At 48.0% G+C, this 25,416-nt stretch overlaps 1 protein-coding gene across 1 annotated transcript in view; it reads right to left on the bottom strand.

Annotated features, from left to right (window-relative positions):
- TNRC18 (trinucleotide repeat containing 18) overlaps nucleotides 1-25,416 on the bottom strand; it is an 88,231-nt gene that overhangs the window by 19,403 nt on the left and 43,412 nt on the right. The window contains exons 6-17 of the mRNA XM_065411812.1: nucleotides 22,317-22,419; nucleotides 21,351-21,556; nucleotides 20,873-21,019; nucleotides 19,387-19,571; nucleotides 18,218-18,641; nucleotides 16,718-17,668; nucleotides 15,856-16,031; nucleotides 14,098-14,234; nucleotides 13,609-13,737; nucleotides 11,322-11,496; nucleotides 9,899-10,262; nucleotides 5,832-6,104 (exon numbers count right to left, since the gene is read on the bottom strand). Of these exons, the coding sequence (XP_065267884.1) occupies nucleotides 5,832-6,104; nucleotides 9,899-10,262; nucleotides 11,322-11,496; nucleotides 13,609-13,737; nucleotides 14,098-14,234; nucleotides 15,856-16,031; nucleotides 16,718-17,668; nucleotides 18,218-18,641; nucleotides 19,387-19,571; nucleotides 20,873-21,019; nucleotides 21,351-21,556; nucleotides 22,317-22,419 (3,270 nt within the window). The remainder of the gene's footprint in view (nucleotides 1-5,831; nucleotides 6,105-9,898; nucleotides 10,263-11,321; nucleotides 11,497-13,608; nucleotides 13,738-14,097; nucleotides 14,235-15,855; nucleotides 16,032-16,717; nucleotides 17,669-18,217; nucleotides 18,642-19,386; nucleotides 19,572-20,872; nucleotides 21,020-21,350; nucleotides 21,557-22,316; nucleotides 22,420-25,416) is intronic.

Genomic DNA, 25,416 nt, shown 5'->3' with positions numbered 1-25,416 from the left:
AAAGATATAGGATTTCCCTCAAGGGTTTAACATGTTAGATAATTCACAAGCAGAAACTGATGAAAAGTAGTCTCCTGACCCCATCTCTAAATCTACAGCATTGAACCAGTGAAGAGGTTCTAGCCCAAGAGGTTGGGGAAAAAATGGAGAAATCTTTCAATATATTCCCAAGAGTCTGTCCTGTCTGATCCATAGCTCATTTCCAGGTGGATTGTACAGTAGCTTGGTTATTGGGGCTGCACCTGTTCTGTTCACACACTTATTTGCCAAGTGGTTATGATGGAGTCATTCGCGCTATCAGTTTCAGAGTCTTGGCTCTAACAACTCTTCCTGGCGGGAGTGGAGGAGAATATTTCAGCACTGGACATGAAACGCCCGCCGACAGCTATCCACTGGTAAGCGTGCCTCACAGGTGCCCGCTATGCCTGATCTGTGGTGGATATGAAACTGATACACCTTATGAATCTGGAACACAGCTTGAGAGCTCTCGCTCAAGCTGTAGCAGCTCATTCTTTTAAATCTGCAGATCCCCACTTCAATCTCCAGTGAGTTGGCTTGGCCGAGATGGTAGCCATCAGACTATCATTCTAGCGAAGCCTCCACATTTAAAACAGGAAGTCAACCAGCTGCACCCGAACTAACAGAATCTAGCAGGATGAATAGCTAGGATGAATCCACCATGTTCTGCTGTACAGATCTGGTTGATGAGGAGGGGACGGAGAATGCCCACCACCAGCATGAAATCAAAAAGAAACTAGTCGTTCTGCTGGGCTAGGGGAACGCCTTTCATTTAACGCTTAAGCTCCTCTTTCAGCAAGCCCAACAATTCATTTAGCATATGCTAGTCCATAAAATGTCTCAAACAACTACAGTATTTCAAATGCACTAAAGTAAAACAGATTTAAAAGCCATGACGAAACTGATCATTATCCCTGCTACTGAAAATACAGGATATAACAATAGACCTGGCAGTTATTTTAATCTCCTTCAAATATATTTTGTCATACAGTGGAAAGACTATGGCAGATATGTACCCAAAGCATTTTAAAAGATCACCCATATTTTACCCCCCGAGACTCAATCTTCAGAACAGAAAATACGTTTTAAAATGTTCACAGCCTTCACCAACATCACTTTCCCCTACTCCCACCACTCATACAATTTATTTCTTCGCTACATATCCATCCCTCTCTCACAACCTGCACATTCCCTCACCCCTCACTTTTTCCGTGGACAAGAAAAAATTAAAAGTATTTTTAACTACTCTGAGAACTCAAACACTTCAAAGCTAAAAACAAAGGTTACTTTACGATTAAATACTGAGCATGTCGTCTGGGTATACATGCTGCTATGGTGGCCCACAGCAGCCAAATTAATGTAGCTTGCACATTTAGGCTCTGTTGCTCTCACGCATGAAGTGTGTAAGTGTTCCCATTGAACTTAATGGGACTACTTAAAGTAAAGCAAGTACATAAGTTGTTGCAGGATCATGGCCTTAAAACATTTTGGAAAGAAGTGATCTCTGGTCAAAGATAGAAAAAACCATTTTCAAAACATTATACTTTTTCTCAAACTTCATTAACCAACCAATACTTTGCAAAGGAAAGAAAAGCATGTACCCAAGACCAAAACTCTTTACCTACAATTTTTAAGTATACATATACACACACACACACACAGATGCATATATGTATGCACACATATACACACACAAATTTATGTTTAAATGCTATCAATGGCAAATAAACTAGAGCCACCAAATACTTTATCAACAAAATTTCAACTTGTGTCCCCACATTTTTTTTTTTTTTTAAAGAGAATAATTGAAAACTCTCTTTGTTCTTTAGTCTTTCAAAATGACTGAGCTAGCATGGGGTTTTGTTACTATTTATTTATTATTTATATTAGCCTGGCTTCTTGTTGTTAGGAGAGCAGTAAGTGAATAGGTTTTGTTAATGATGGACAGAAATTGGTTATGTTATTTAGTTTGCAGAGATTGATGTAACAGGATAGATTTGGAAGAGGGTAGAGAGGATGGGCAGAGGAGAAAGGGGAGTAAAACTACACAAAAATTCATTTCACACTGAAAAAAATAGCATGGTTTTGTCATAACGCCGAGCAGGCCTACAGCGTACAAAGCAGGCTAAGTACAGGCAGACTTTAGACAGCTGTTGGGTCCTTCACATTCAGATTGGATTGAACTGTCCTGTTCTGGACATTATTTTTAAAATTTTCCCTCATAAGATTGCACATAGTTTGTCAAACACAATCTCCCATTCTTTTAAGATTTTTTCCCCCCCAAGTGTTCTGCTGCTGACTCCAGAAATAATTTGAATCACCAGAAAAATTATCCAATTCCTTAGGGTCAACTTCAGAGGTAGGTGATTAAATCCCACTAGTTTATTATGGGGTAAAATTTCTCCAGCTGAGAGGGAAGAATAGGAAAAAAGAGAGATGAACTTTTTATAAGGAAAACAAAAATCATAAAGGATGGGGAAATGTGGGTCTTTGGTTCTGGAAAGTTCACCGTGTTACCATCTTGACAGTTTGCAAAGTTCTTACATGGTTACCGAATGATGATTTTCTCACAATGTCAGATTTGCTCACATCAGAATATAGTGACACTGTTTACTCTCCAAGAAAAAAGAATTCCCCCAGGAAAAAAAAAAACAAAGCTAAAGAAAAACGATGGCTTTCTGTGGTCAACTTTCTACAACCAGGTAAAAACCTTGCAAGCCATCAAGATGGTAATACTGTGAACTTTCCAAAACCAAAGACCCACATTTCCCCATTCTTCATGATTTTTGTTTTTTCCTATTCTTCCCTCTCAGCTGGAGAAGTTTTACCCCATAATAAACCAGTGGGATTTAATCACCTACTTCTGAAGTTGATCCTAAGGAATTGGTATAATTTGTTTTGGTAATGCATCAGTGGGTTCTAGATCATGGCCCCAGGAATTCCTTTAAGACAAGGCCAGTACCATTACAGGAAGTGGTATAGCTTCCTACATTGGGTACACCCTGCCTACTTAGTCCTTCCCTTTGCTTGGGAGAAGGAGATTTCCCATAAGGAAGTTTTACAACTGTAAGGCTTTTCTGGAGTCCTCAGCACACATACACACTCAAGCAAAGCTTCCTTGCAAGATTCTTCATAACAGAGAAATCAAAGTGGACATTGATCATCGTCAAATTAAAATAACCCAGAAAATGCAAACGTCTAAGTGTTATTATTAATGGGGTTAACAGCGAAATGTCTCAGGTTTACAGATGACATAAAGAAAAGGTATTTTGCCTACCTACATAACAATGGTCAAGGTTCAGGTTCATGGTTAGTGACCCCTCGCTGAGCAGTGTCTGCCCTACTCCCAGCCAATCACTTTGCTTCTTTAGTGCAGCGTGAGAGCAAATGCAAGAGACCGATACAGACATTCAAAGCATCATGGATAGGGGTCAGGGGTGAAGGGATTGGCCAAGCAGCTGCAAGAAGAAAGCGAGCACTTCCAGAAAAGCTGAGGTTATTAATCGTTTTAGTATCAGGGAAAGCCATTAGAAACCCTATTACCCAAATATCCCTTAAAGAAATGCTTCAGAGAAAAGATTCATTTGCAGGAAACCCAGAATCAATAACCCCTCCTCCCTGCCCCACCAAACTTCCCTTCCCCTCCCCAATGTTTTGCATTTTGTCTCCCCACCACTAAATGACACCAGAGAATGTTGTTGTATTTTTGTTATTAAATGCATTTCCTCCCCACCCTTATTCCAGATTTCCCTGCCCTCTCTGAAATCGGGATCTTAAACATCTTAAACAGATAAGTTGCTTGAAATATTCCCACCGCCAGTTTGGGTTCTTAAGTCTCTGGACAAGTTATCTATCTACTTTTTCTGGAACAAGTTGGGTAGATAAACCTCAAGAACTTGGTGTCTAAAAGGGATTGATATCCTCAAAATTTCCAACAGCAGCAGCAGCAAAAAAATAATAATGATAATAAAAAAAAGAAGCGGGTGGGGGAAGGAAAGGACGTAAAACTGAATGGAAGCTAAATCCGATTCTTCATAGAAAACACAGAGCCCGTGCCCTTAAAGGCAATCCACCAACACTGGATCATTTCAGGTTCTCTAAGGAATAAAACGTCTCTTCTCTGAAACATTCGTTCTTTCTTATGGCATTTCTTTTTGTTAAATGCATCAGCAAGCTCATTTCAGAACCGAATTAATGTTCTCTAGCTTTTACGTTGTGTTCTGATTCTTAAAAATGGGTAACTTGTTTTTGTTGGGAAGGTGGGTCTAGGGGAGAGAAGAGAGGAGAGGTTAGGATAATCAGATCAAAAGCTTAAAAAACCCAAACAAAACCCTAACAATCAGCAGCTCTCTGACACAAACTAACGGCTACAAGGATTTTGCTACACTATGTTCAAATTTACAACAACATTTCCCTTACTTAACAGTACAGATGTGCTATCTTCTTTTGGGAATTGAGCTTCAAAATTCCAGGGCTCATTAAAATGACTTTGCCCCCCGTGATTATTATTTAATGAGTGTGTTCTAAAAGAGAAACCACCTTGTGTCTCTTGAGGAAAAGTTTCGTGGGACCTCTTTTCCCACTTAAGAGCTAACGGCGGGCAGACAATAAGCCAAATATTTTGGAGTTGGGGTGGGGAATCAAAGGAGGAATCAAATTCAGTGCACTAATTTCCACATACTTGAGCATTTGTGGGTTAAAGTACAGGATCTGAAAAATTTATAACCCATAAAGATTTTTTTCCCTAAAAATGTGCTCTGTGTGCGCGTGTGTGTGTATATATATATATATATATATATATATATATATATATATATATATATATATATATATATATATATATATATATATATAGAAGAAAAAAATCTTTGAGTTTTAAATATTGTAGACCATACACTAAGCCACCCTTTTGAAGCAGAAAGATAAATAATATCAATAAATAAATTATTAATATTTTAGGATCTGCCTCAAAAGATTCTATTAGGAAAAAAATAGAATGAACAACCTATGCAAAATATAAATGAAATTAAAAGCGGGGCGGTGGTGGGGGAGAGAACAACTCATGTTTGTTTCATCCTGGAAAATGTAGCAAGTGCCAATGCAATCAGGGATATTTGAATAATAGAGAGCGCCCAAGACTATGTTAATTCCAGTTCTACTTGGTGGGAGTGGGGGAAGGGGTAGGCAGAGCGGGATGAAGTGGAAGCGGCATTCTAAATCGCCTAATAAGAGACACAGCAAGAGAGACAAGGTACACAGGTTTAGTTAAAAATGAACTCGATATGTTTAATAAAGCTTGGTATACCAAATCGCAGTACAAACATCACGTCACACACCCACACAACAGAATCCCATTATAAACCAAACCAAACTGCTCCTTCCAAACCTCTACAAGGCCCAGGCCAATAAAAATAATATAAAATTTTTTAAAAAATAATATCATGGTGGTGGCAGCGGCAGCAAGGAAAAGAGGGAGGGGGGAACGGAAGGGAGGAAGGGTAAGAGGAAAGCTGGGGAAAGGTGGAGCCTAAAATCCAGTCGATATAAAAGCTCTAAAAGAGCCAGCCAATAATAATATCACAATGATACAAGTATAAAAAAAAATAAAAAATAAATGATAGTGATAAAGCAGCCTACGCTGCCAAGGACAAAGATGGCCGCCCCTACTTTGACCATCAAAGATGGCGGACCTCAGTGTTGCCATCTCTCTCTCTCTCACACACACATACACTCTCTCGCTCTCTCTCTCTCTCACTCTGCAAACATGGAAGATAAGTGTTGTTTTTGTTTTGTGTTTGTTATAATCTAGTAACCTTGATCGAATGAGTCCTCCGAAGAGTCACTGAATGAAGATCCAGTCTCCCGAAGCAGCAAGCAAAACTGCTGCTTGCTGCTTGCGGCCTGTTTAGATTTCAGAGTTCTAGTGGTAGGCATGCCCCTCTTGGCTGGCTTGAGACCTCCACCTTGCTTGCTGCTCTTTTTGGCCCCTATGCTGTAGAGACTAGGTGGCCTCGCTTTGGAGCTGGATGGAGACTGCAAAGGCCACTCGTCCTTCAGGGATTCATCATCTTCTTCTGAGTCCGTATCTGCAGTCAAAGTAGTTTTTAAATAACATTAAGTCAATAAACTTTCTTGTGGCTTTTTTTTATTGTCTTAAATTGTGACAGTTCAGTGCCCATGAAAACGAGAGACTGAAAACGCTTGCCAGAGTGGATCAGATGCTGTGTGGAGCCAATGCAGTGCAAGCTTCCCCTCAATGGCTCTGATGATGCACCTCAATTCTAGCTGCCTATTGCAGTCCTAAGCCATCATTACTTTGTGATTTGGTATGCAGGAACCAACATAAAATAATAATAATTTTACAAGGCCTCTACACAGACCTTTCAGAAGTCAGCACTCTCTGTCCAGGACAAACTTTATAGGTCTTTCCTTATTTTAAGCTAGAAGTCTTGAGCTGTTTTAGATTTAATCTACGAATGGAAAAAACTCATTACATTTGTGAGAACTAGCCTTTGCTCAAAATTTCATCCAGTTAAGAGTATGCTGTACAGCAGACTCATTGTGCGCTGGGCAAAGGGGGTTCTGAAAAGCTCCAACCTTCTTAAAGCATTCGGCTTTGACAAATGCCAACGCCCAATTGCATAATGTTGGAAGTTGGGGGAGGGGAATCTTCTTAAATCACAAAGGGATTCGTTAGTGGTATTCTGCTGCTGACACTCTTACTATGGCATCCCTATTCCTTAGCAAAGAAATCTGCAAGAAAAGCACAGATATTCGTCCCCCAAATTGCTCCTGGAACTCCCCACCAATGTAAAAATCCAGTTTGATTTTTGTAAAAACAACAAAAAAATCGACAGTGCATACATCCATTCAAAACTGACTGGTGCCAAGAGTCAGACGGGATGCATTAGTCTGTACTACAGGGTGATGAATATACCTAGCCCCGATCCTTATTTGTACATGAATCCTGACCCCATGAAGGTATTTTGACATAGCGAACCAGGAAACAATAGGGATAGCACACACCACATCTGCTGATTGGTGGATTGATTGATCAATCATTGTTCAAACTGCATGGTGCAATACTTGGAGCGAGGCCTCCATTGTGAGCTATGTTGGAGTGACACCAAAGGGGGCGGCGCTTTTGGAGTACTTCCTCAGTCTCCGTGATAAACTCTGCTTTGGCTGGATTACTGTTTTACACAGCTGACATTTTCCCATGGGCACATAATGCCGAGATGTTGTCCAATATTTCCACACAGTATCTGATGAGTGGAGCAACAAAGTATTTGGTACCCAACGGAGCCGATAAAAGTGGATTTGAACCGTTACATCCCTACTCGTGAATGCACCATTAATTCCAAAGTGTAATGAACGCTATAGTGGGGACAGTTCCAACTGGTTAGACTCAGCAGCTGCTTTCCAATCGCAGTCCCGCTCATGCATCATTCTTCATTTTAGGGTGTGGGGAATGTCTAGGGGTCTTGAGTCCTTTTAAGACTCTAGGTAAAAATCAGGAGGTTGGAGCAAGATATGGAAGGGTCTGGCACCATTACCACTTATCCTTCTCTGAGATAAGAAACCTACCCACCTCCCTGGTTATAGGCAGGTCTCTGACACACGGCAAAAGACACCTATGTACACTCATCCTGCCCTCAAATCTGTGTCATACCGAAGTGCAAAAATCTGGTGTGCAGTCCCTTGTTAAGGAGGAGGGGGGGGACAAAAAAAAAAAAAAAATCACACCCTTTCCCTGAACATGGGGCTTCTGTGTCACTGCAGCAGAAGAATTCTACGCTCTGAATGTGGAGCCATTTCACTCAGTGGGTGCTTAATTCATCACCATGTTCCCCACACCGATTTAGAAAGGACACAAATTGACATGCACTGTCATGTGATTCTGTGTGCAATGAAAGTTTAGCAGACAGGAGGAGATACAGGCAAATGCTTCCCTGGAGCGCTGGTTTATAATTCCATGGGAAGGAATTTAGGTACCCAGCACTGGTGCAACTAGAGCAGAATATCTGCCTCACCTCTCCAGGCCAAGAGCCAAACTCCCCAGACATAACAATGCCATCTGCCCAAGCTCCTACTTCCATCAACTCATTATGCCTAATTCGGGGGAGCCACTGGGACATTCCTGGCTCAGTAACATATTCCAGGGAAAACAAGCTGCTCAGTGGATAGTGAATCATTGTCAGCAGGAGGCTGTAAGAGGCATTGCCTTCTAGAGGCTATAGGCGCTACCCCTTTACTTTGCCACTTAAATGGCCAATTTTGTTTAACTTGCTTATTTCATTAGAGAACTGTTAGAATCTCCTTCTCCATTAGTGGGATCTCTAGATACTGGTGAACAGGGATATACATTTGTCATGCACATTCAACCCTACAGGACTTTGGTAGCTGCGTAACAGTAAAATAAATTTACTTTCAAACCTTAACAAAAAATTAAGCACACATGATTTTGACCAGCTCCCTAAGAAGTCCCCCAAACCTAGGAGGCCTCTGCCCCCCATCCCACCCAGACTTCTGTCTGAGCCATTAGAGACAGTGTCCCACCCTAGCTTTCCTTATTTTTGGTAGCATCTTTTCCCCACTTCCAATGGCACCAGATAGCAAGCAAAGGAAATTGAGATCCTGTTGCTTTCTCAGACACCCTACCCACCTCCCCTTTTCTCTTGCCCCGTGATGACTATTTTTGCTTCTTATCCAACATAAAAGTGGACAGCAGTCAGACAATTAAGACCAGCAGCAAGACAGTGAAGTCCTTGCCAGGGAATGACCTGAAAGGGGAGGATTTATGAGAGTCTGATGGCTAGGCTGGTTCCACTCTCATAGCTGACAGCACCCTGTCCCCTTTGGGCAGTAACGTTTGGCATGAGCGTAGAACGTTGTTCACATACGCACAGGGCTAGCTGTAGGTGTATTTATTCCCTAGGCAATTAACAAGTGCTGCCCGCCTCCTCCGAGCAGTTTTCTCACTCATTGTTCCCTTTCTCCCACCAACCCAACCTCATCTTCAGTCTGTGGCCTTTTCTCTTCCAAAGGGTGTCCCTAGCTCCTCTTAGTTGTATGCATGAGGAAACTTCCTTCCCAAAGCCAGAATCTTTTGCATCAGCTGCAGCACTGCTTCAAAAAGGGGGAGCTGCAGACAACATAATAGATTCTGGGGTACAAATGAGACCTGATGATGCCTGGGGCAGACAGCTAGGCAGGAACACGGAAATGTGTTTAGAGGAGACCAGGGACCAAGTGGCCAGAAGGGACAAGCTTGTTAATGACCATAGAATTCTCAGTGCTATCCCAGCACCGTCTTATATATGTTGCCTTTGACAGCTGCCTCCTTAGCATATACCTATGGTCAACCCTACATAACCCCCTAAAAACAAGGTGATAAGTCAACTACTAGTCAACCCCTGGAGCAGAAACCCTGAAGACCGGTCTTGCAGATGAACGGAGAGCACATAACAGCAAAGAAAGCAGGGATACATGGCAGGTGTAGCCCAAAGGGAGAGGAACATTCAGGACTTAGACAGTCCGTAGCTCCAGATGCAAATAGTGTATTTCCCTGCTTTATAAAGTCAGCAGAACCCAATATAGGCAGAACAGCCAGCATGACACGTGCAATATGCTCTCAGTATTCACTGCTTTTGGAACGAACGACACCCCACCCTCCCCACCACGATGCAAACTCACTCCAAACAAGCACCAAGAATCTGCCCGGTCAGCTATACAGTCAGCTAAGGAGGAGGTGACTTTTTCACAGGAAAGCAAAATTAGATCCATCTCCAACCGACCTGAGATGCTGTCACTTAAAGGCTAAAAGCTCCCACAAAGCCCAAGAACCATTCACAATAGAGAGAAACCAGAGGTTACTTACTATAGGAGTAGCTGCTAACTTCCGATATTGCTGGTGAATGGGAAACCTTCAGCTGACCTTTGACCTTTAACCCCACCTCCATCTTCTTCATTTTGGTGGCCATTTTGTTTTTACCTTCCTTGACACTTTTCAGTGCCAGGCTCAGGCTCTTGGCCAGGTTTCTCTTCTCATCCTTGCCCGGCAGGTGCTCGTGGGGAGACAGATATCTGCTGCCGCCTCCACTCATTTTCTGTTTCCCTCCAGAACAGTCTGCAAACTTGAAGGGGGATTTGAGCTTGTCCTGTTTGGTGAGAGACAGGGCCTTGTCGAGCTTGCTTGCCAGCTGCTCCTGATCTGACGCCACCTTCTTCTTCTTGATCTTCAGCTGCAGAGGAGGGAGAGAGCATGGCCCCATATGAATACCCCCCAGCCTTGACTCTCCCGATGAACCTGACTTCGGTTCATTGGACACTCCAAAACAACAAGGCCTAGTAAGGGACGACTTAACCACTTTGTTGTCGTAGCTGGCTGTGGCCTCCGCTGTTTCCTTCTCCCTCCGCACAGTCTCCTTAGGGTTGACGTTCCAAGGGCATTTCCATGGGGATGTGCCACACACAGGGGGGTTCAGAAAGTATGCTTTGCCTTGTGGTACCTAGTACCAGGCATACCACAATCATGAGGTTTTTAAAAAAATTAATACAACATTTTGGATTCTTTTTATTTGCCTTTTGAATTTTGAACCGTCAGTGTACACTCAGGGCATGTATCCAAGCTTTATTCGACAGGCACGAGGGCCAAAAACTTACTTATTTTTAAAAATGACAGCTGAGAGTCTTGGGTAATCACTTGACTCCAGGATCGGGGGCTTTAAGAAAAACACCAAATATCATGAGACTCGTGATGCAATTGTGAGAGCTGGCAATGCTGTTATATTTTAACCATGTCAGTATTGCCTTGCTGCTTCAAAAGATTTTTAATTTAGTCAGTTAATAGCAGTACTAATTAAAGTAACTGTGCAGGCAGCAATATTATACTGACTAGGTGTAATGGACTTTGCATTCGGCCTTGAGGAACACATCGCTCCAACAGGAACACAAAGAACCTCTTGACAGTGGTGCATACTCATATTATTTATACAGGAGCACCTAAAAGCTTCAGCTGAGATTGGGGACGCCTTTTGCTAGGTCCACATACACGTAGTCTGAGACGGTCTGTGCCACAAAGAGCATTCAATCTACACAGGCAAGACAGGCCAAGGGTGGGAGGGGAAATGGTGGCTCAGGGAGGTGAAGTGATATCCCCAATATCACACAACAAGGCAGTAGCAGAGCTAGGAACAGACCCCCACAAGTCTCCAGAATTCCAAGCCAATGCCCCATCCATGAGACCGTGCTGCCTCTTCCTTTAGAACACAGCTTCCCCCCACCACCACAAAAGTACTGACCTCATTTGAAAAGCTCGCTGCTGCATCATGTTCATCCCAGCTCTGGTTCCTCCCTTTCATTTTCCCACCACTGCTGTCTGCATCCTCGTCCTCCTCAGGGAGAGCCCCTTTGTGCCTCTTCTTCATCCCCTCGCCAGTCTCAGAGTCTTCGGACAGCAGCAAGGACTTGCTCACTCTGCAAGCCAGGTAAAGGATTGGTCACTGAGATCGCCCTTCCCTCCTTGCACACCACTAGCAAACACTGAAGTGTGGTCCGCTCCCCCGTTAAAAGTGCTCATGGGTCACCTGGGGCTATATCCTCAGCTTGGGTAAATCCACTGGCTTCAATGGAGCTACATCAACTTACACCAGCTGAGAATCCGTCCCATTGTCTGTTTAACAGACGTGCCAGTGAGCTCCCCTTTGCATTCTCTGGAATATCAGCACAAGTCAGAGATCCGTATGCCTGTGAAGTGGTGGAACCCACTCACTGGGCTGGATAACGCGCTGGAAAAAAGCTGCAGAGAATCATCTGCTCTGGTTAGGACCAGGAGAAGAAGAATGGATGAGACAACCATGTAGGTCTTTTCCCACCTCTAATTTTTAAGATTCTGTAGATCTAAGGAGCCTCCCATTTCCCAGGACTTGAAAGGTGTCGTACTGGCTGCATCCAGATTGAGATGCTGGCTCTTGAGCACGTGGGAGATGAGCATTTTAGCAAGGAGTAGACAGCAAAGCGAAGATAAAAACTAACTTACAAAGGGGTGGGAGAGAACGTCTCAGGCAGAGAGACTAACTAGTATACAGAATAGTTAATCCACTTTTCCTAGACTGTCCCTCTCTAAAAGTAACTTGCAGTCTGATTCTTCAATCTCTTTCCAAGCTCTGGGGGAAAGGAGAGGGGAAAGAGTAGGTGAGACAAACAGGTCTCATTGCTCCCCATCTGGTTTCAGCAGTTAGCTGATGAATGGAGATGGAGAGGTGAGTCAATGGTTAAAGAGCCACTGCCAAGCCTTCATGAAACTACCCTGCACGCTGTCTGTAGTTCCCCATCATTGCCAATTACCACCTAAAGATTTAGAGGCAAAAAAAAAAAAAAAAACCTGCCTCCTTCCTACTAAGCCTCCTGATCCAGCCCATGGCTGCCATGTCTGTGAAATCACCGATGCCGCAGAGCACCCTCATTTCCCAGAAGTAGTAAACAGCAGCTTTTCCCCCCACCTCACTTCCTCTGCTAACCCCCAACCCAAAACCAAACCAACACCACTTTACAAGATCAGGCTAGCTGAAGCCAGTTGCATGCATGGCTTAGCTTCCAGGGCAAGGCTTCCACACAGTTCCCATGACGACTGGCCCCAATGGAAATGCACGCACAAGAAAACTCCAGACACCTGTGGACATCCCAAGCCTTTCCAACCATCAAAGCCCAGAAGCAAAATACTAAGGAGGCAGATTTTCAAAGGCATGTGAAAGTCGATGGGAGTTAGGCACCTAACACCCCTTTGTGCCTTTGAAAATATCTTCTCAAGACAACGCAGAGCTTGGGAAGCCAGCTCATGCCGAGCTACCACTGTGAGAGACTCAACCAGCGACAACAGGTGGGGCAGAGAAATATGGTCAATGGGGCTTTGCCCAAGGTGTCCAAATAAACCTGTTGGGCTTGCAAAGAGTGAGCACCACAGGAGAGGGTGATGCTGACACCAGGAAAGAGAGCACCCAGACCAAACCATTTCCCACTGAATAGGGGCCAGGGAAGACAGCAGAAGCCCAGGAGAAAAGCCCCAGGAAGTGAATGCCGCAGAACAGAAGTCATTCGGATTCGTGAAAATCATTCTCATCGAACTCATTAGCGTCACTCTAGATGGACATTCATTGGATTGCAGTGGCGCCTGGATGGCCACAGTGTGCTAGTCACTGAACAGAACGCATACAAAGACACAGCCCCTGCTTCGGGCAGCTCCTCTCACTGTCCGCCTGCCCCACTCTTCACTTGGCTCAGCGTTCCACAGAACCCTTCCATTGCCTGCTCACTCTGCGCCATCAGGCGTCTCCTCCCTGAGGGGCACCAGACACACACTACCAACGTGATGCCGTGCCAGCCCTCCTGCTACAGCGACAGGCGCACGCCGCCACAGGGGGCTACATACACACTTCTACCACAACGCCACGCAGTGACCCTGCTGCCATAGACGCGCCCTGCCAGCACAACACCACGCAGGGACCCCCCGCTGCGTCCGAAATGCCGTCCCCAGGTCGGATGTGGTGCAACAACCCTGACATTCCCATCTTCCCCGCGTTCCAGCCTTACTTTCCGCTCTTGCTGTCACTCTTCCCTCTCTCCTTAGGGGGCAACAGAGCGCTTGATCCATGCTTCCTCTTCCTGGGCCTTCCAGGGCCTCTTCTTGCCAAGCTTCTACTTTTCTCGTCATGCTTTTCCCTTTAAAAAAACCACACGCTTGACTGTTAGCCAAGGCAACCGCAAAATAAAACGAAATCCATTACACCACCAAAAGCCAACCCAGAACCGTTGTCTGGCACCAAACTGCTAAGCTGAGCCGTGAAAGCCAAGGTTCCCTAACAGGGTCGCCCACCGACCACCAGTACCCGAGACTCCAAGCATGCCCAGTTGCATTCATCAGTGGTCGGGTTGCCTTTTTACTAGCCTAGGAGCGCTTTGCAAAGCTTTGGCAGATGCATCATTGGAGGGGAGGTGGGGGAAAGAGAATGTTCTCCTGGGCCCGGAGGCAGAGAAGTTGCCCGGCCAAAAAAAAAAAAAAAAGCAATCTGTGTGACTTACTCGGAGTCTCTGCGCCGCTGCAGCTTTACCAGCTCCCTCTGCTTCTCCTTGTAGCGCTGCTGCAGTTCTGCCAGCCTCATCCTGTAGTCCAGCTCCATAGCGTCCATGTTCTCAATGGCAGACTTGATGGAATACATCTGGGGTGGGAAGGCGAGACAGGCAGAGGTGGTGAGGGGAAGAAGGGATGCAGATGCCAGCCACAAGACTAGAATGGGTGTGTTATTGCTTCCCAATCCCACGGCTCAGCAAGGGACAAGATGTCCCACTGGTGCAACCATTTAGACAGCTAGTGGCATATTACCTGCAGAAGGGAAGGGACCTACCTCATTTTATCACTGGCAGGAGAGTCATATTTCAAACGGAGGTTGCATACTAACCTTCAAGGGAAGGAGCTTTAACAAGCTAGCTGGCTGGCCAGGTTGCCTCGTAGCAGTGCTCTGTACTATCATGTGGAGACCCTGGTGAAATTCCTACTCTCCAGGTGAGTAGGAGCTGCAAGTCCTGCAGAGGCAGCTTGGCCAGCCCCTGGGAGCAAGGGGTCACCACTGCTGAGCAGTGAGTCCCTTCCAGCTGATAAAGGGGCAGAATAGACAGGATCTAAACTGAGCCACTTCCCCATCCTCCTTGGTTGGAAAGGTGCAGGATGCAATGTAGGGCCTGGAAGGGGGGTGCCTTCCTCCGCTCCAGGACACAGCTCTAGGGTCATTTCAAACCAGTTGATTTTTTTTTTTGTGGTTTAACATAATAATATTAAATGTTTCAGGGCAGATGAATGAGCGACTTCAGCAAAGTGACCCTAAGGCCAAAGCCTCCCAGCTAGGGTGGGATTTGCAGGTCAGGCACGAGTGCGGAGGTTCATACACATTCAGCAATTTCTCACTTGGTGCCGGAGATTTCAGGCTCCTGTTCTACTAGGAGACATTGAGGCACCAATGACAGCCTCTATTTTTTTTTTTATTCTTAAGTGAGAAGGCCAGAGGGCTGGATAAACCAATGAACTCTTTCTCCTCTATGTCAGATTTAAATACAGTTCAAAACACAACCAACCTTAAAGCACGTAGCTACCTTTTGCTGGGGAAATGTCCTTGGGCGTTCTGCCTCTAACCCTAACCTTCTGGGTGCTAAAGAATCTGCAACTCCATCTCCAGGGAGGGGAAGCCTGCCACCATCTTTGTTTGTCCCCACAGCCAAAGAAACAGCATAAGAGCTTCTCCTGCTGGCTCTGTATTACAAATACTGTCCCTAAAGCTGTGTCCCTCCCAGGGCCGGCTCCAGGCACCAGCTTAACAAGCAGGTGCTTGGGGCGGCCAAGGGAGAGGGGCGGCACCTGCAGCAATTCGGGGGCGGCAGGTCCCTCACTCCCTCTAGGAGCGAAGGACCTGCCACTGAACTGCCGCCGCCAATCGCGGGTTTTTTTGTTTGTTTTTTTTCCCTTCCCCCCAATTGCCGCCGCCGGTCGCAATCGCGGCTTTTTTTTTTGCTTGGGGCAGCAGAAATGCTGGAGCCGGCCCTGGTCCCTCCCTGCTGAGATCAGTGATGCTGACACACAAACAAGGAATGAAATTAAATCACACCACATTGACTTTTGCTCAGCTACAAACACAGGAGGGCGGGGGGGGGGAAGGTCTAGGTTTGCCAGACTGAGAAGGAGAACGTCAATAGGGAAATACAACATTACGTGAATGACGAGTGGCGAGAGGAGGAACATTTAGGTAGGTTCACAATGTCCTGTCAAGCTCAGCAGGAAGAGCTACTTACGGGTTCATCTTTTTTTTGCATCCAGCTGTACTTTTTGTTGGGGTTCAATTCTCGAGGCAGCCGGATGGTTTTCAGACTCTCCATAAAGGGGGCTGACAGAACCTCCATTAGCACATGGGTGCTGGCAGCTAGCAAGCTCTCCAGCGTCGGTCGGACCAGGCAGTTCTCTGGACCTGCTTAGGAGAAAGTTCAGGATTTAGCATTCAGCGAGGGCAAGTGCACATCTCCCATAGGCATCAAAGAGGCCAACAACCTCTTCTCTGCCTTAGCACTTCTTCAGCTGCCTCACTGCCACCCTGACCTACCCCTGAGATCTAGCCTGTTACAACCCACTCGCAGGATACTCAGAAACCTTCCAGCTGGTGGGAGGCTCAGTTTCCCCTCTCCCCAGAAGCTACTGGAGGCAAGATCCCCTCAAGATCCACTGGAATCTCTTTGCAACGAGAGTCGTTATGAGCGGTAGGAGCTCATTATGCAGAAGACTGAATGGCTGCAGAATCCGTTGCTGCCAAGAGGGAGCACCAAGAGCATATGGGTGAAGTGCACCTTCACTTTTATACCATGTAGTCTCCATACTGTAACCTGTGCAGATACAGGGAAGAACAGTTCAGACACCACCCACATCTGAGCCTCTTGGAGCAGGATTCCCAACTCAGTCTAGAGCATCAACAATAAAGGAAGCTCACGGCAGGAGCATTGTGGAGTTGCTGGCCATGACCCCACAGTTAAGGCTGAGGATAGATATACATCACACACCTACCCAGAGGGGATTCTGTGTATGGAGGCAGCACTAGCTGCTCTGGCAGACCCAGGTCCCCAGCCTCTGCATGGGTAGGAGACACAGCACACTTTCCGAACTTACTTTGAATTTCCTGCTTCCTCTTCTCCAGTTCCAGCTCTGCTATTTCACTCAGCAGAGTGATCCCCTGCAGGAAGGAGTGCTCCAGGGACAGGCCGGGCGACACCTCCAGGTTTACCCGGGCTTGCGTTATGCCATTGCCAGTTGTCAACAAGGAACAAGCCTCAGGCAGCTCTGTGGCAGCCACTAAGGCATTCATGCCGGCCAGTGGGTCGTCTGGCTTGATGTCCAGAGCTGGGATTTGACAGGATATCGCCTCATCTGCGTACAAGGAGATCTCTGAGCCCTGCCGCCCCTCATCCGAAGGCAGGCTAAGAAACTCTCCCCCCTGGGGTGAGTCGCTGCTCTGCAGTTCCATGGCTAGAGAAGGCTCCTCTCTCTGGGGTGCCAGGTCCAGCCCAGGCTGCTCGCTATCCGGGTGTGGTACTGAGTCATCGTAGTCCATATGCACAGAACAGGTTTCCGCCCCGCTCCCAGCTTCAGCCCCGGCCTCCGTTTCTGCAGGGCAGGCTGCTACCTGGTATGCTTGTTGACAGTTCTGGAGGGCCTCTTGGTCCTGCTCCAGAGCTCTCAGAGCTTCACCTTGGTGCAACAGGAGGTTGCAACTGTCCACATTCTGTCCTGGGACAGCACTGGAGGCGGCCGCGTTCAGAGCCTCTATGTCCTGCTCGCAGATAGCTCCCTGGCTTTCATCCAGTTCTACTTCCGTTTTCACCCGGTCTTCCAAGGACGACTCTTCTGCCGTAGCCTGAATAGGCTTTAGCATTTTGGATGGAGACAGGCGGATGGGCTTGACCTCTGGAGAAAGCTCCATGTGCTCAGACCCTTCTGCAGGCAGCGGGACATCAGGAGCCAGGCCGTCCGCATCAGAGGCTGCGGTGGGCTGAAGGAGGTAGGGATAATGTCGTCCAAAGGAGGCAGGAAGGGACTGGAATGGATATCCCGGTGGAATCTCTGCAAGAGACCCAAAGGAATACAATACACAGTGACTGGTGCCAATGGGGCTCATCCCCCAGGGCAGGTTCTCGATTACTCAACTTCACCCTTGCCAACCCCTATCCGTTCTCAGTGGCTGTTGCTTGCTGAACTTTCCTTCTGCCCAAGATGTCACCCTCCACCAAGGATGCAAGACCAAAGATTCACCCAACCCATTCCTGGGGCGAGAGGAGACTTCAGCCTCCACTCCGTCCATGCTGGGCTCCTCCCTACTGTTCCCCCAATAGACTGCAACCTTGAGGAACTAACCCTTCCCAAGGAAAGACGAGAATGCAAGATACAGGACCATGGCTCCAGGCTTCCCCACAGTGCTGCGTCACACATCAATCCTAGCACCACACTTGCCAAAGTGCGGATTGATCCTTTCACATTAGCCCTTCCTTTAAAAAGGCCCTACTTGGTCTTCTCTTGGGGAGGGTTTGAGGCAGGAAAGAGCCAAGGAGAGGAGGAAAGAAAGCGAGCTGGGCACAAACAGAAGGAGGCTCTTCCAAAGCAGGGCTCTCTTACCTGGGAACAAAGTCTGGAAAGGACTGGGAGCCTCTTTTTCCAGTTCCAAGTCTTTCTTCTCCACGTTCTCAGGTACCTCTTCTTTTGGAGGGATGGCAGGGGCAGGGGGCGGAGAGGCAGGGGGCGGGCTGGAAGGGTGGGAGCTTGGGGTGGCAGGATAAGAGTAGGCCGGCTGCGTAGGTGGTTCCTCCATCTTTTTGATAACCTCAGCTTTGAGCACAGATACAGGCGAGGCCCTGGGAGACAGGGGAGGTGGACTCACGGCCTTGCTGTAGGAAGTGGAGGTGCTTGGAGACAGAACAGGTGGCTTTCGGTGCAGCAGCCCTGACGTGGACGAGGAAAGGCCTGATTTCACATTGTCCAGGCTCCGTTTAGTAACCTTCTCTTCCATGTCTGCTCGCTGCTCATTTACTTTTAACCTCTCCTGTTGCAAAAAACAGAGACGGGCGTCAGGAGAGGATGTTTCTTAGGGTATCAGGTTAGAATCTACAAAGCAAAAAGGTCCTACAAGACTAAACAAGACCAGAAGCAGGACTTCCTACAAAAGGGAGCCTGCACCGTCAGAGCTGGAGATGCAGGAACAGGACCTGGGAATGGTTCTCTGCAAAAGGCAGGTGGAAGGTCTGGCAGGAGATACCTGTAGGGAGCAGAGGTAAATGCTTTAACAGGAAGAGGTTTTTAGGAGAGGCCAGGCAGCAGGTCTGTGGCCTGACTCGTGATTTTTGAACACTTGGGGTTGGTAATACTGGTCCTGGGTCTCAGGAAGGAACTATCCAGTGTATGAAAGCCTTGTTTAGAGCAGAGTCAACACTGGCGCATTTTGTAAGATGACAATCTGAACTTCTGTTGCTGCTAGAAGCAGTACTGGCTGGTGAGCTGACCCTCTGGCTTACATGGCCCCAATCCAAAACCCTACATCCAAACACCTCCACCTTCAGGGGTGTTCAAAATCTGAACTTGGCTCTTTAGAACATGCCAAATGCCCCCAGAACTTGAGGTTTCCTTAGGGACTGGGAATTACTAAGGAGATCTCTTCCTCTGAATGCTGGGGACACACACACAAAGCAGGCAGGTCGCTGATGTTTGCTCGCCCAAGAGCATAGACTTTGAGGTTGGTCCACTTTAAAACAGGGGAGTCCCCCCTGCTTGCCACATCCCTTAGAACATACCACCAGCTGCGCATTCCTCTGGAGCTCCATGGCATGGGCAGCTTGCTGCTGCAGGATGTACAACTCATGCTGCCGGAGCAGTTGCTGATGAGACAGCAGCTGGAGCTGGTGAGCGTGCTGGAGGGTGCTTCTTGTAGGAGGGTACATCGCAGGCCAGAGAGGGGGCGTCCGGTCCATCAGTTCAGCTAGGGAACAAGGGAAGACACAAAGGCAATCGCAACCATGTTGTTAAAACGGACAGAACCTGAGTGCATGGAGCAGCTATAGAGGTGGGTTTAATATTCGCTGTAGATTTATGTTGTGCTCCCTCCCCAGATTGCATGGTGATTAATTTAATAGCGCACACAGAAATGCAAGTAACTCCCCCTCTTTAATTCTCCCCTCACACACACTCTCCTGCACCCCACCACATCTAGGCAATACCCAACTCGAGGGTCTTGGCTCTGCTGGAAAGGCCAGCAAACCTCGTCTGTGTCGGACCAGTGGGGCAAAGGAAGTTCCATAGTTGAGCCTCCTACCCTTGAAGGTTCCATGGCGCCATCACACTTGCATTTAAATCTAGCAACTGTTAGCTTGAATGCCCCCAGCTGACGTCAACTATAGTCTCTCAGACAGCCAGGCCCCAAGCCTCACAGGGCTTTACAAGAGAAGCCAGTGTCGTAGTTGAAGAACTGGTGTAACATATTTGCAACTGCTGGAATAATTTAACAAGCAGACAGTTGAATCCCACCCTGGCTGTAGCTTTACAGCCTCTACAGAACACTGCCAGACGCAGCACTGGTGGCAAATCTTTCCCCAGGCTCTGCAGCAGCTTCTGGGACAGGTATTTTTCCCCGTTCCCAAGCTATTATCAAGGGAGCTTGTGGAATCCCCATCATCACCGGAAGATTTTAAGAACAGGTTGGACAAACACCTGTCAGGGCTGCTCTAGGTATACTTGATCCTGCCTCAGTGCAGAGGGCTGGACTAGATGACCTCCTGAGGTCCCTTTCAGCCCTACATTTCTATTATTCTATGGTCCACAGATCTCCCACAGCCTGCAGAGCCCATCCTGATGGACCATTTTCAGAACGGAGAGACAGGAGACTGTCAAGCTGGGAAAGGAGATGGTCTACAAGGCTTGTACAAAGCTGTCCAAAGAATTAATAGCCGGGGAACTACCCCCATGCTGCCCATCAACATACCAGTGCCGCACAGCTTCACCACCAGCGCCCCCCACCTCAACAAAAACCACACATCCTGCCCTAGAATTTTATTCTTGAAAAACTTACTACGGGGAGGTACCAGGGAGCGCCTTCTGGACAGACATCTACCATTTGAGCCTTGAGTGAAGGTTCTAAACTCCAGTATCTCTTACTAGATACTGGACGTGTACACTCATGGTCTGTTACCATGGATAGACCACATCCCTTGTTCTGTCCCCACTGAGCTTTGGGTTATCTTCCTTCAAGACAGGACCCCTGAATCATCATCTTTGTGTGCTTACCGAAGTGCGGCAGGTGCTCGCTGGGGATCACAACTAGCTGCCCGGACTGAGGATCTCTGGCAAACTGGTAGGCAGAAGGGATAGCACCCCCCATGCTAGGGGGGAAGCCTGGAGTCATGCCTTGATGCAAGGATGGGTGGCCAAGTCCTAGAAGGAGAATCATCATCAAAACTTAGGTCAGACAATCAACGAGGGCTCCTGTAGACATTCATGCACCGGATATCGACAAATGAGGGGACAGGGAGAGAGAAGGGACATTGGAATATCCAGCTGCCCACAGGGACTCAGACGTATAGCACCTACAGGTGCACTCGATACTGCAGGTTATTTTCAGAGAGGCCTTTTCAAGAAACATCCCTCTTGAAATCAGGGCGATGCCACTAATCACCATGGTCAGTCACAGCGACCCTGTTCCTCTTTTATTCTTATGGGTAAGTCAAGAGCTTCACACAACCCTCCCTCTCCCAGAAAGACTCACCATAGGGATGGCCAGCTAGCCACATGGAAGGGCTGCCCGTCCTGGGTAGCCAGGGGTGAGCTGCCAAATGTGAAGCCGGGTCGGCAGACCAGCGGCCTGCGCCAGTCAGGGTTGGCCCCCCCGTCACCATGAGGTTGGAGTTCAAACCGTTTGTGGCACAGCTGGAGGGATGCAGCCGGGCAAAGTCCGCCAGCTCCTTGCTTTCTCTGGTCATTGGGAGGTAAAAACAGAAGAGTTAGAGTCAATCTTCGTGCTGGGCGTGTTGTGTGGCTAAAGGAACAGACTGAGAAGCACGAGGGATGTCAGTTAGCGATGAACCAGAGCACTGGGGAAGGAGGAGGAGGAGAGCGGATCTGCAGATTACTGGAACCCCCAAGAACCAGTCTTCAAAGTATGGAAGAGAGACGCAAAGGGAGACCAGTAGGACACACACAGTGCCCAGGGGTCCCTTAGAATAAAGAGGAAGGTTAATAGCAGGTTCAGCCTGCGTTCCCCGCGCTGGTCCTGTTCCTCTGTCAACCCAGAGCTGTCTCTTTCCACCTTGCCTCTCATTTGCAGCAGCCATGGGTTGTGCGCCAAGGTCTGGTGGAGTTTCAGTCCTTGCGTGGCAGTTTGAAAGGATCGTTTTGTGTGCAGATTCGGGCAGCTCTGGACACACACCCAATGCCTGCAGGTTTGGATGCATTCTAAGCCCCCCCTCCGCAGTCCCAATTCCCAGCCCTCTCAAGGCCTGGTCTTTGTCCTTGGGGTCCTAAAGTCCAATGCTCCCTGCTGAACCAGGGGGGAGCTGCACCCTGACTCCGCTCAAACGTGGGTACCTGCCACACTGCTGGTTAAATCCGTGACTTCACTCAAGAGGGTACGTGGCCAGGCACTCAAGCACGATTCGCTAGGTGCATCCCCAAGCCCACATGCTCCGCAAGACGGCCTAGTTCACACCTGAAGGAGCAAAACACAGAACCTCACCTGAGTAGCTTCTCCTGATCTCGCTCCAAACGCCCTGCCAGGAAGTGACTGTCCCTCTGGCGAGTGCGGTCGTCCCCGCAGTCCTCATCTGAGCGGCCATGCCCTAAGACACAAACCATCAGCAGTTAACACCGGTGCTGTCCCTGAAAAGACAAGCAGCTCTCTTCCAGTCTGAGACGTGCCAAGTACTCTCCCCTCCGCACCTGCATTTCAAGGGCTACCGTCCCCATCTAGTATCTCCAAAGGGTTGCAGCTCTAAGCCCCCAAGTAGTTAATAAAATCAGCTGGAGTGATGGGACTGGGAGCAGGGACTTAAATGTAGCTGTTGATCAGAGACATGATCAAGATACACTATCTAAATGGGGAGTCTGGGCCTTGGGGTTATTTTCTCACACTATTCCCATCCCAATCCTGTGTGGTTTGAAATATGTACTTTCAAGCAACTGAATTTAGCGAAGTTTGTCCCCTGCGCTCTCCCGCTATAATCGTCTGCCAAGGTAAAAGAGAAGGGAGGTAAGTCCAAGAAGAACTGATTCTTAAAGACAAAGTCCAGACTGCATTTCGTTCTATATGATCTGCACAAAGCCCACAACATCTGCGTGAACTATAGCAGCCATCCTGGGGTCAGGTTCTTTGGCCTGTCCTGTACAGGCGTTCACACCAGATGATCCTAATGGTCCACTCTGGCCTTACAGTCTATAAATCTATGACCTTACACACGCACCCACTCTAATAAGAGCACTCTGTGCCCAACAACATGTGCTGGGGGAGAGAGCTAGGACACAAATACTCCAGAAAAGCAATAGCCATTAGAGAAGCAACAGCCTTGATCTGTTAGCATAGAGCTCTCGTCTCTGCACAGAATCCAAGTGACATGAAAGGGACTCTGCCCAGACACAGGGAGGCGTTGCAGCACTAGGGCCTAGGAGAAGACAACAAGATCCAATGAGGGACTGGGCACTTACACTGGGCACTTACACGGATACCAAGAGTACCCAGAGTTCGAACTGCGAGTGCAAACAAAGAGCTAGGGAAGGGATAACCACCTACTGCTTCAGGGTGTTCGACAATCTCTGTTAGGGATTAGGACGAGACCTTCGTGGGGAGCAGACTGTCCTGCTCTACTGTGGGAATTCTTGCACCTTCCTCTGACAGAGACAGGAAACTAGACGGACCTCGGGGGTGATCCAGTCTGGCAATTCCTGTGTCCCAAGGGTATTTTCAGCTCAAGTGGCTTATATTTTCTTCACCTGTTTCTAAAGCCTTTGTCTATGCCTCTTATCCCCACCCCCACCCTGCGCTCTCACAAACACACTTCATTATTGCCCTTGCCTAGTACTTTTTGGGGGGAGGGCTGGGAGGTGGGAGTTGGGGGTGGCTAATAAAGCCCATTCCTATTCCCAGTAAATCAGGATGATTTAGTTGGTGTTGGTCCTACTTTGAGCAGGGGAGTGGACTAGATGATCTCCTGAGGTCTCTTCGAATCCTAATCTTCTATGGCCTGGTCCCCACTAAGCCCCCACTTCGGACTAAGGTACGCAAATTCAGCTACGTTAATAACGTAGCTGAATTCGAAGTACCTTAGTCCGAACTTACCGCGGGTCCAGACGCGGCAGGCAGGCTCCCCCGTCGATGCCGCGTACTCCTCTCGCCGAGCTGGAGTACCGGCGTCGACGGCGAGCACTTCCGGGATCGATCCGGGATCGATTTATCGCATCTAAACCAGACGCGATAAATCGATCCCAGAACATCGATTGCCTGCCGCCGGACCCTCCGGTAAGTGTAGACGTACCCAATGATGCCTCCTTGTTCCCCTGACTAGACACAGGCAGGTCCCCTTTAGCAGGCCCAGCCTTGGCCTTGGCTTGGCCCCACTCACGGCAGCGGTCCAAACTCCTAATAGCTGCCTCCCTTGGAACAGGGCGGCTTGCAGCCATGCTGCACTGCCTCACAGAGCCGCACCTTTGTTCATTTGCATCCCTTTCCCAAGGCCCTTCTGGCTGGGACTGCTGCACCAGGAAGCATCTCTTAACATTAAGTCTACTCTGCTGACAAAGATCCTTTCAAGGGAAAGCTCCGCTGTGTATTTCAGCAGACCTGGACAGTCTGTGTTTTTTAGCTGTCAAGACTCCAATTCCCTCAGCTTCTACTGTCAGGAAGAATATTGTAGTGAAACAACATCTCCCCCACCTCCTCCCCCTGCTTGCTTCCAGTGGGCATCAGGTGGAAAGGCGCACGCCCGATTCTCGAGCATCTCAACCAGCCTTCTCAAGGGGCTTTACATGGTGCCAGCATACGGCTCGAAGCCTGGCTGGACACTGCACTTTATAGAAACTAGCTTCCACAGGCCGCTGCTTCCTTGAGCCGGCAGATCAAGCTGGGTGCCAGTTTCTGGCACCCATTAGCCGACCCTTCCCTAGTTTTAATGACTTCCATACGCTTCTCAAAGTCCGGCCCTGAGGGGGCGAGGCTGGTATGGAACAGAGGCTGAGGTAGCAGCCTCGTGCCCCAGTGAAGAGAGCAGCATCTTCTTTGCTGCCCCTGTGAATGACTTCTCAGAGGACAGAGACAGGCCCCCTCCGAGGTCGAATCCCTCAGGAGCACAGCTTGAGAGCACAGGCCCTGTTGGGACGGGCTGATGGGCAGGGCATTTGGAGCCTCTCTCTGGCATGTAAAAAGCTACACTCCAGTGGCATTCTGTGCTGAGCCGCTTCATGCCCTCATGCTTCTCCCTGCTATCCTGGGAGACCCATCACTCCTCCCCCTGTTCAAACAGGCAGCACCAAGGGGATTGTCTGATGGTCTTTGAAGGCAGAACAGGGGGAAAAGAGAGGCGAGGAGATGGATTTTTCCAGGGACAGCCAGCAAGTTAGCTGGCAGCACGGGCCGGGTGGGGGAGTGTACAGCAAACCCATCTTAAGTGTGGCTTCTGCTCATCTACAACCAAACACTGTGCTGTGATCCAACGCCAGTTGATCTCGGGGTTGGGATTATTTTAAGAGCTTGCTAACGTAGCCAACGTACACACACCCGCAGCCCAATCACCCAGGTTTTTCCATTCAGAGCCCTTTTGATTTATTTAGCTTTAATCAAGGCCTGG

Source organism: Emys orbicularis, chromosome 10 (assembly GCF_028017835.1).
Source record: "Emys orbicularis isolate rEmyOrb1 chromosome 10, rEmyOrb1.hap1, whole genome shotgun sequence".
Lineage (NCBI taxonomy): Eukaryota > Metazoa > Chordata > Testudines > Emydidae > Emys > Emys orbicularis.
Note: the sequence above shows the minus strand (reverse complement) of the source record. Positions and strands in the feature narration are given on the sequence as shown.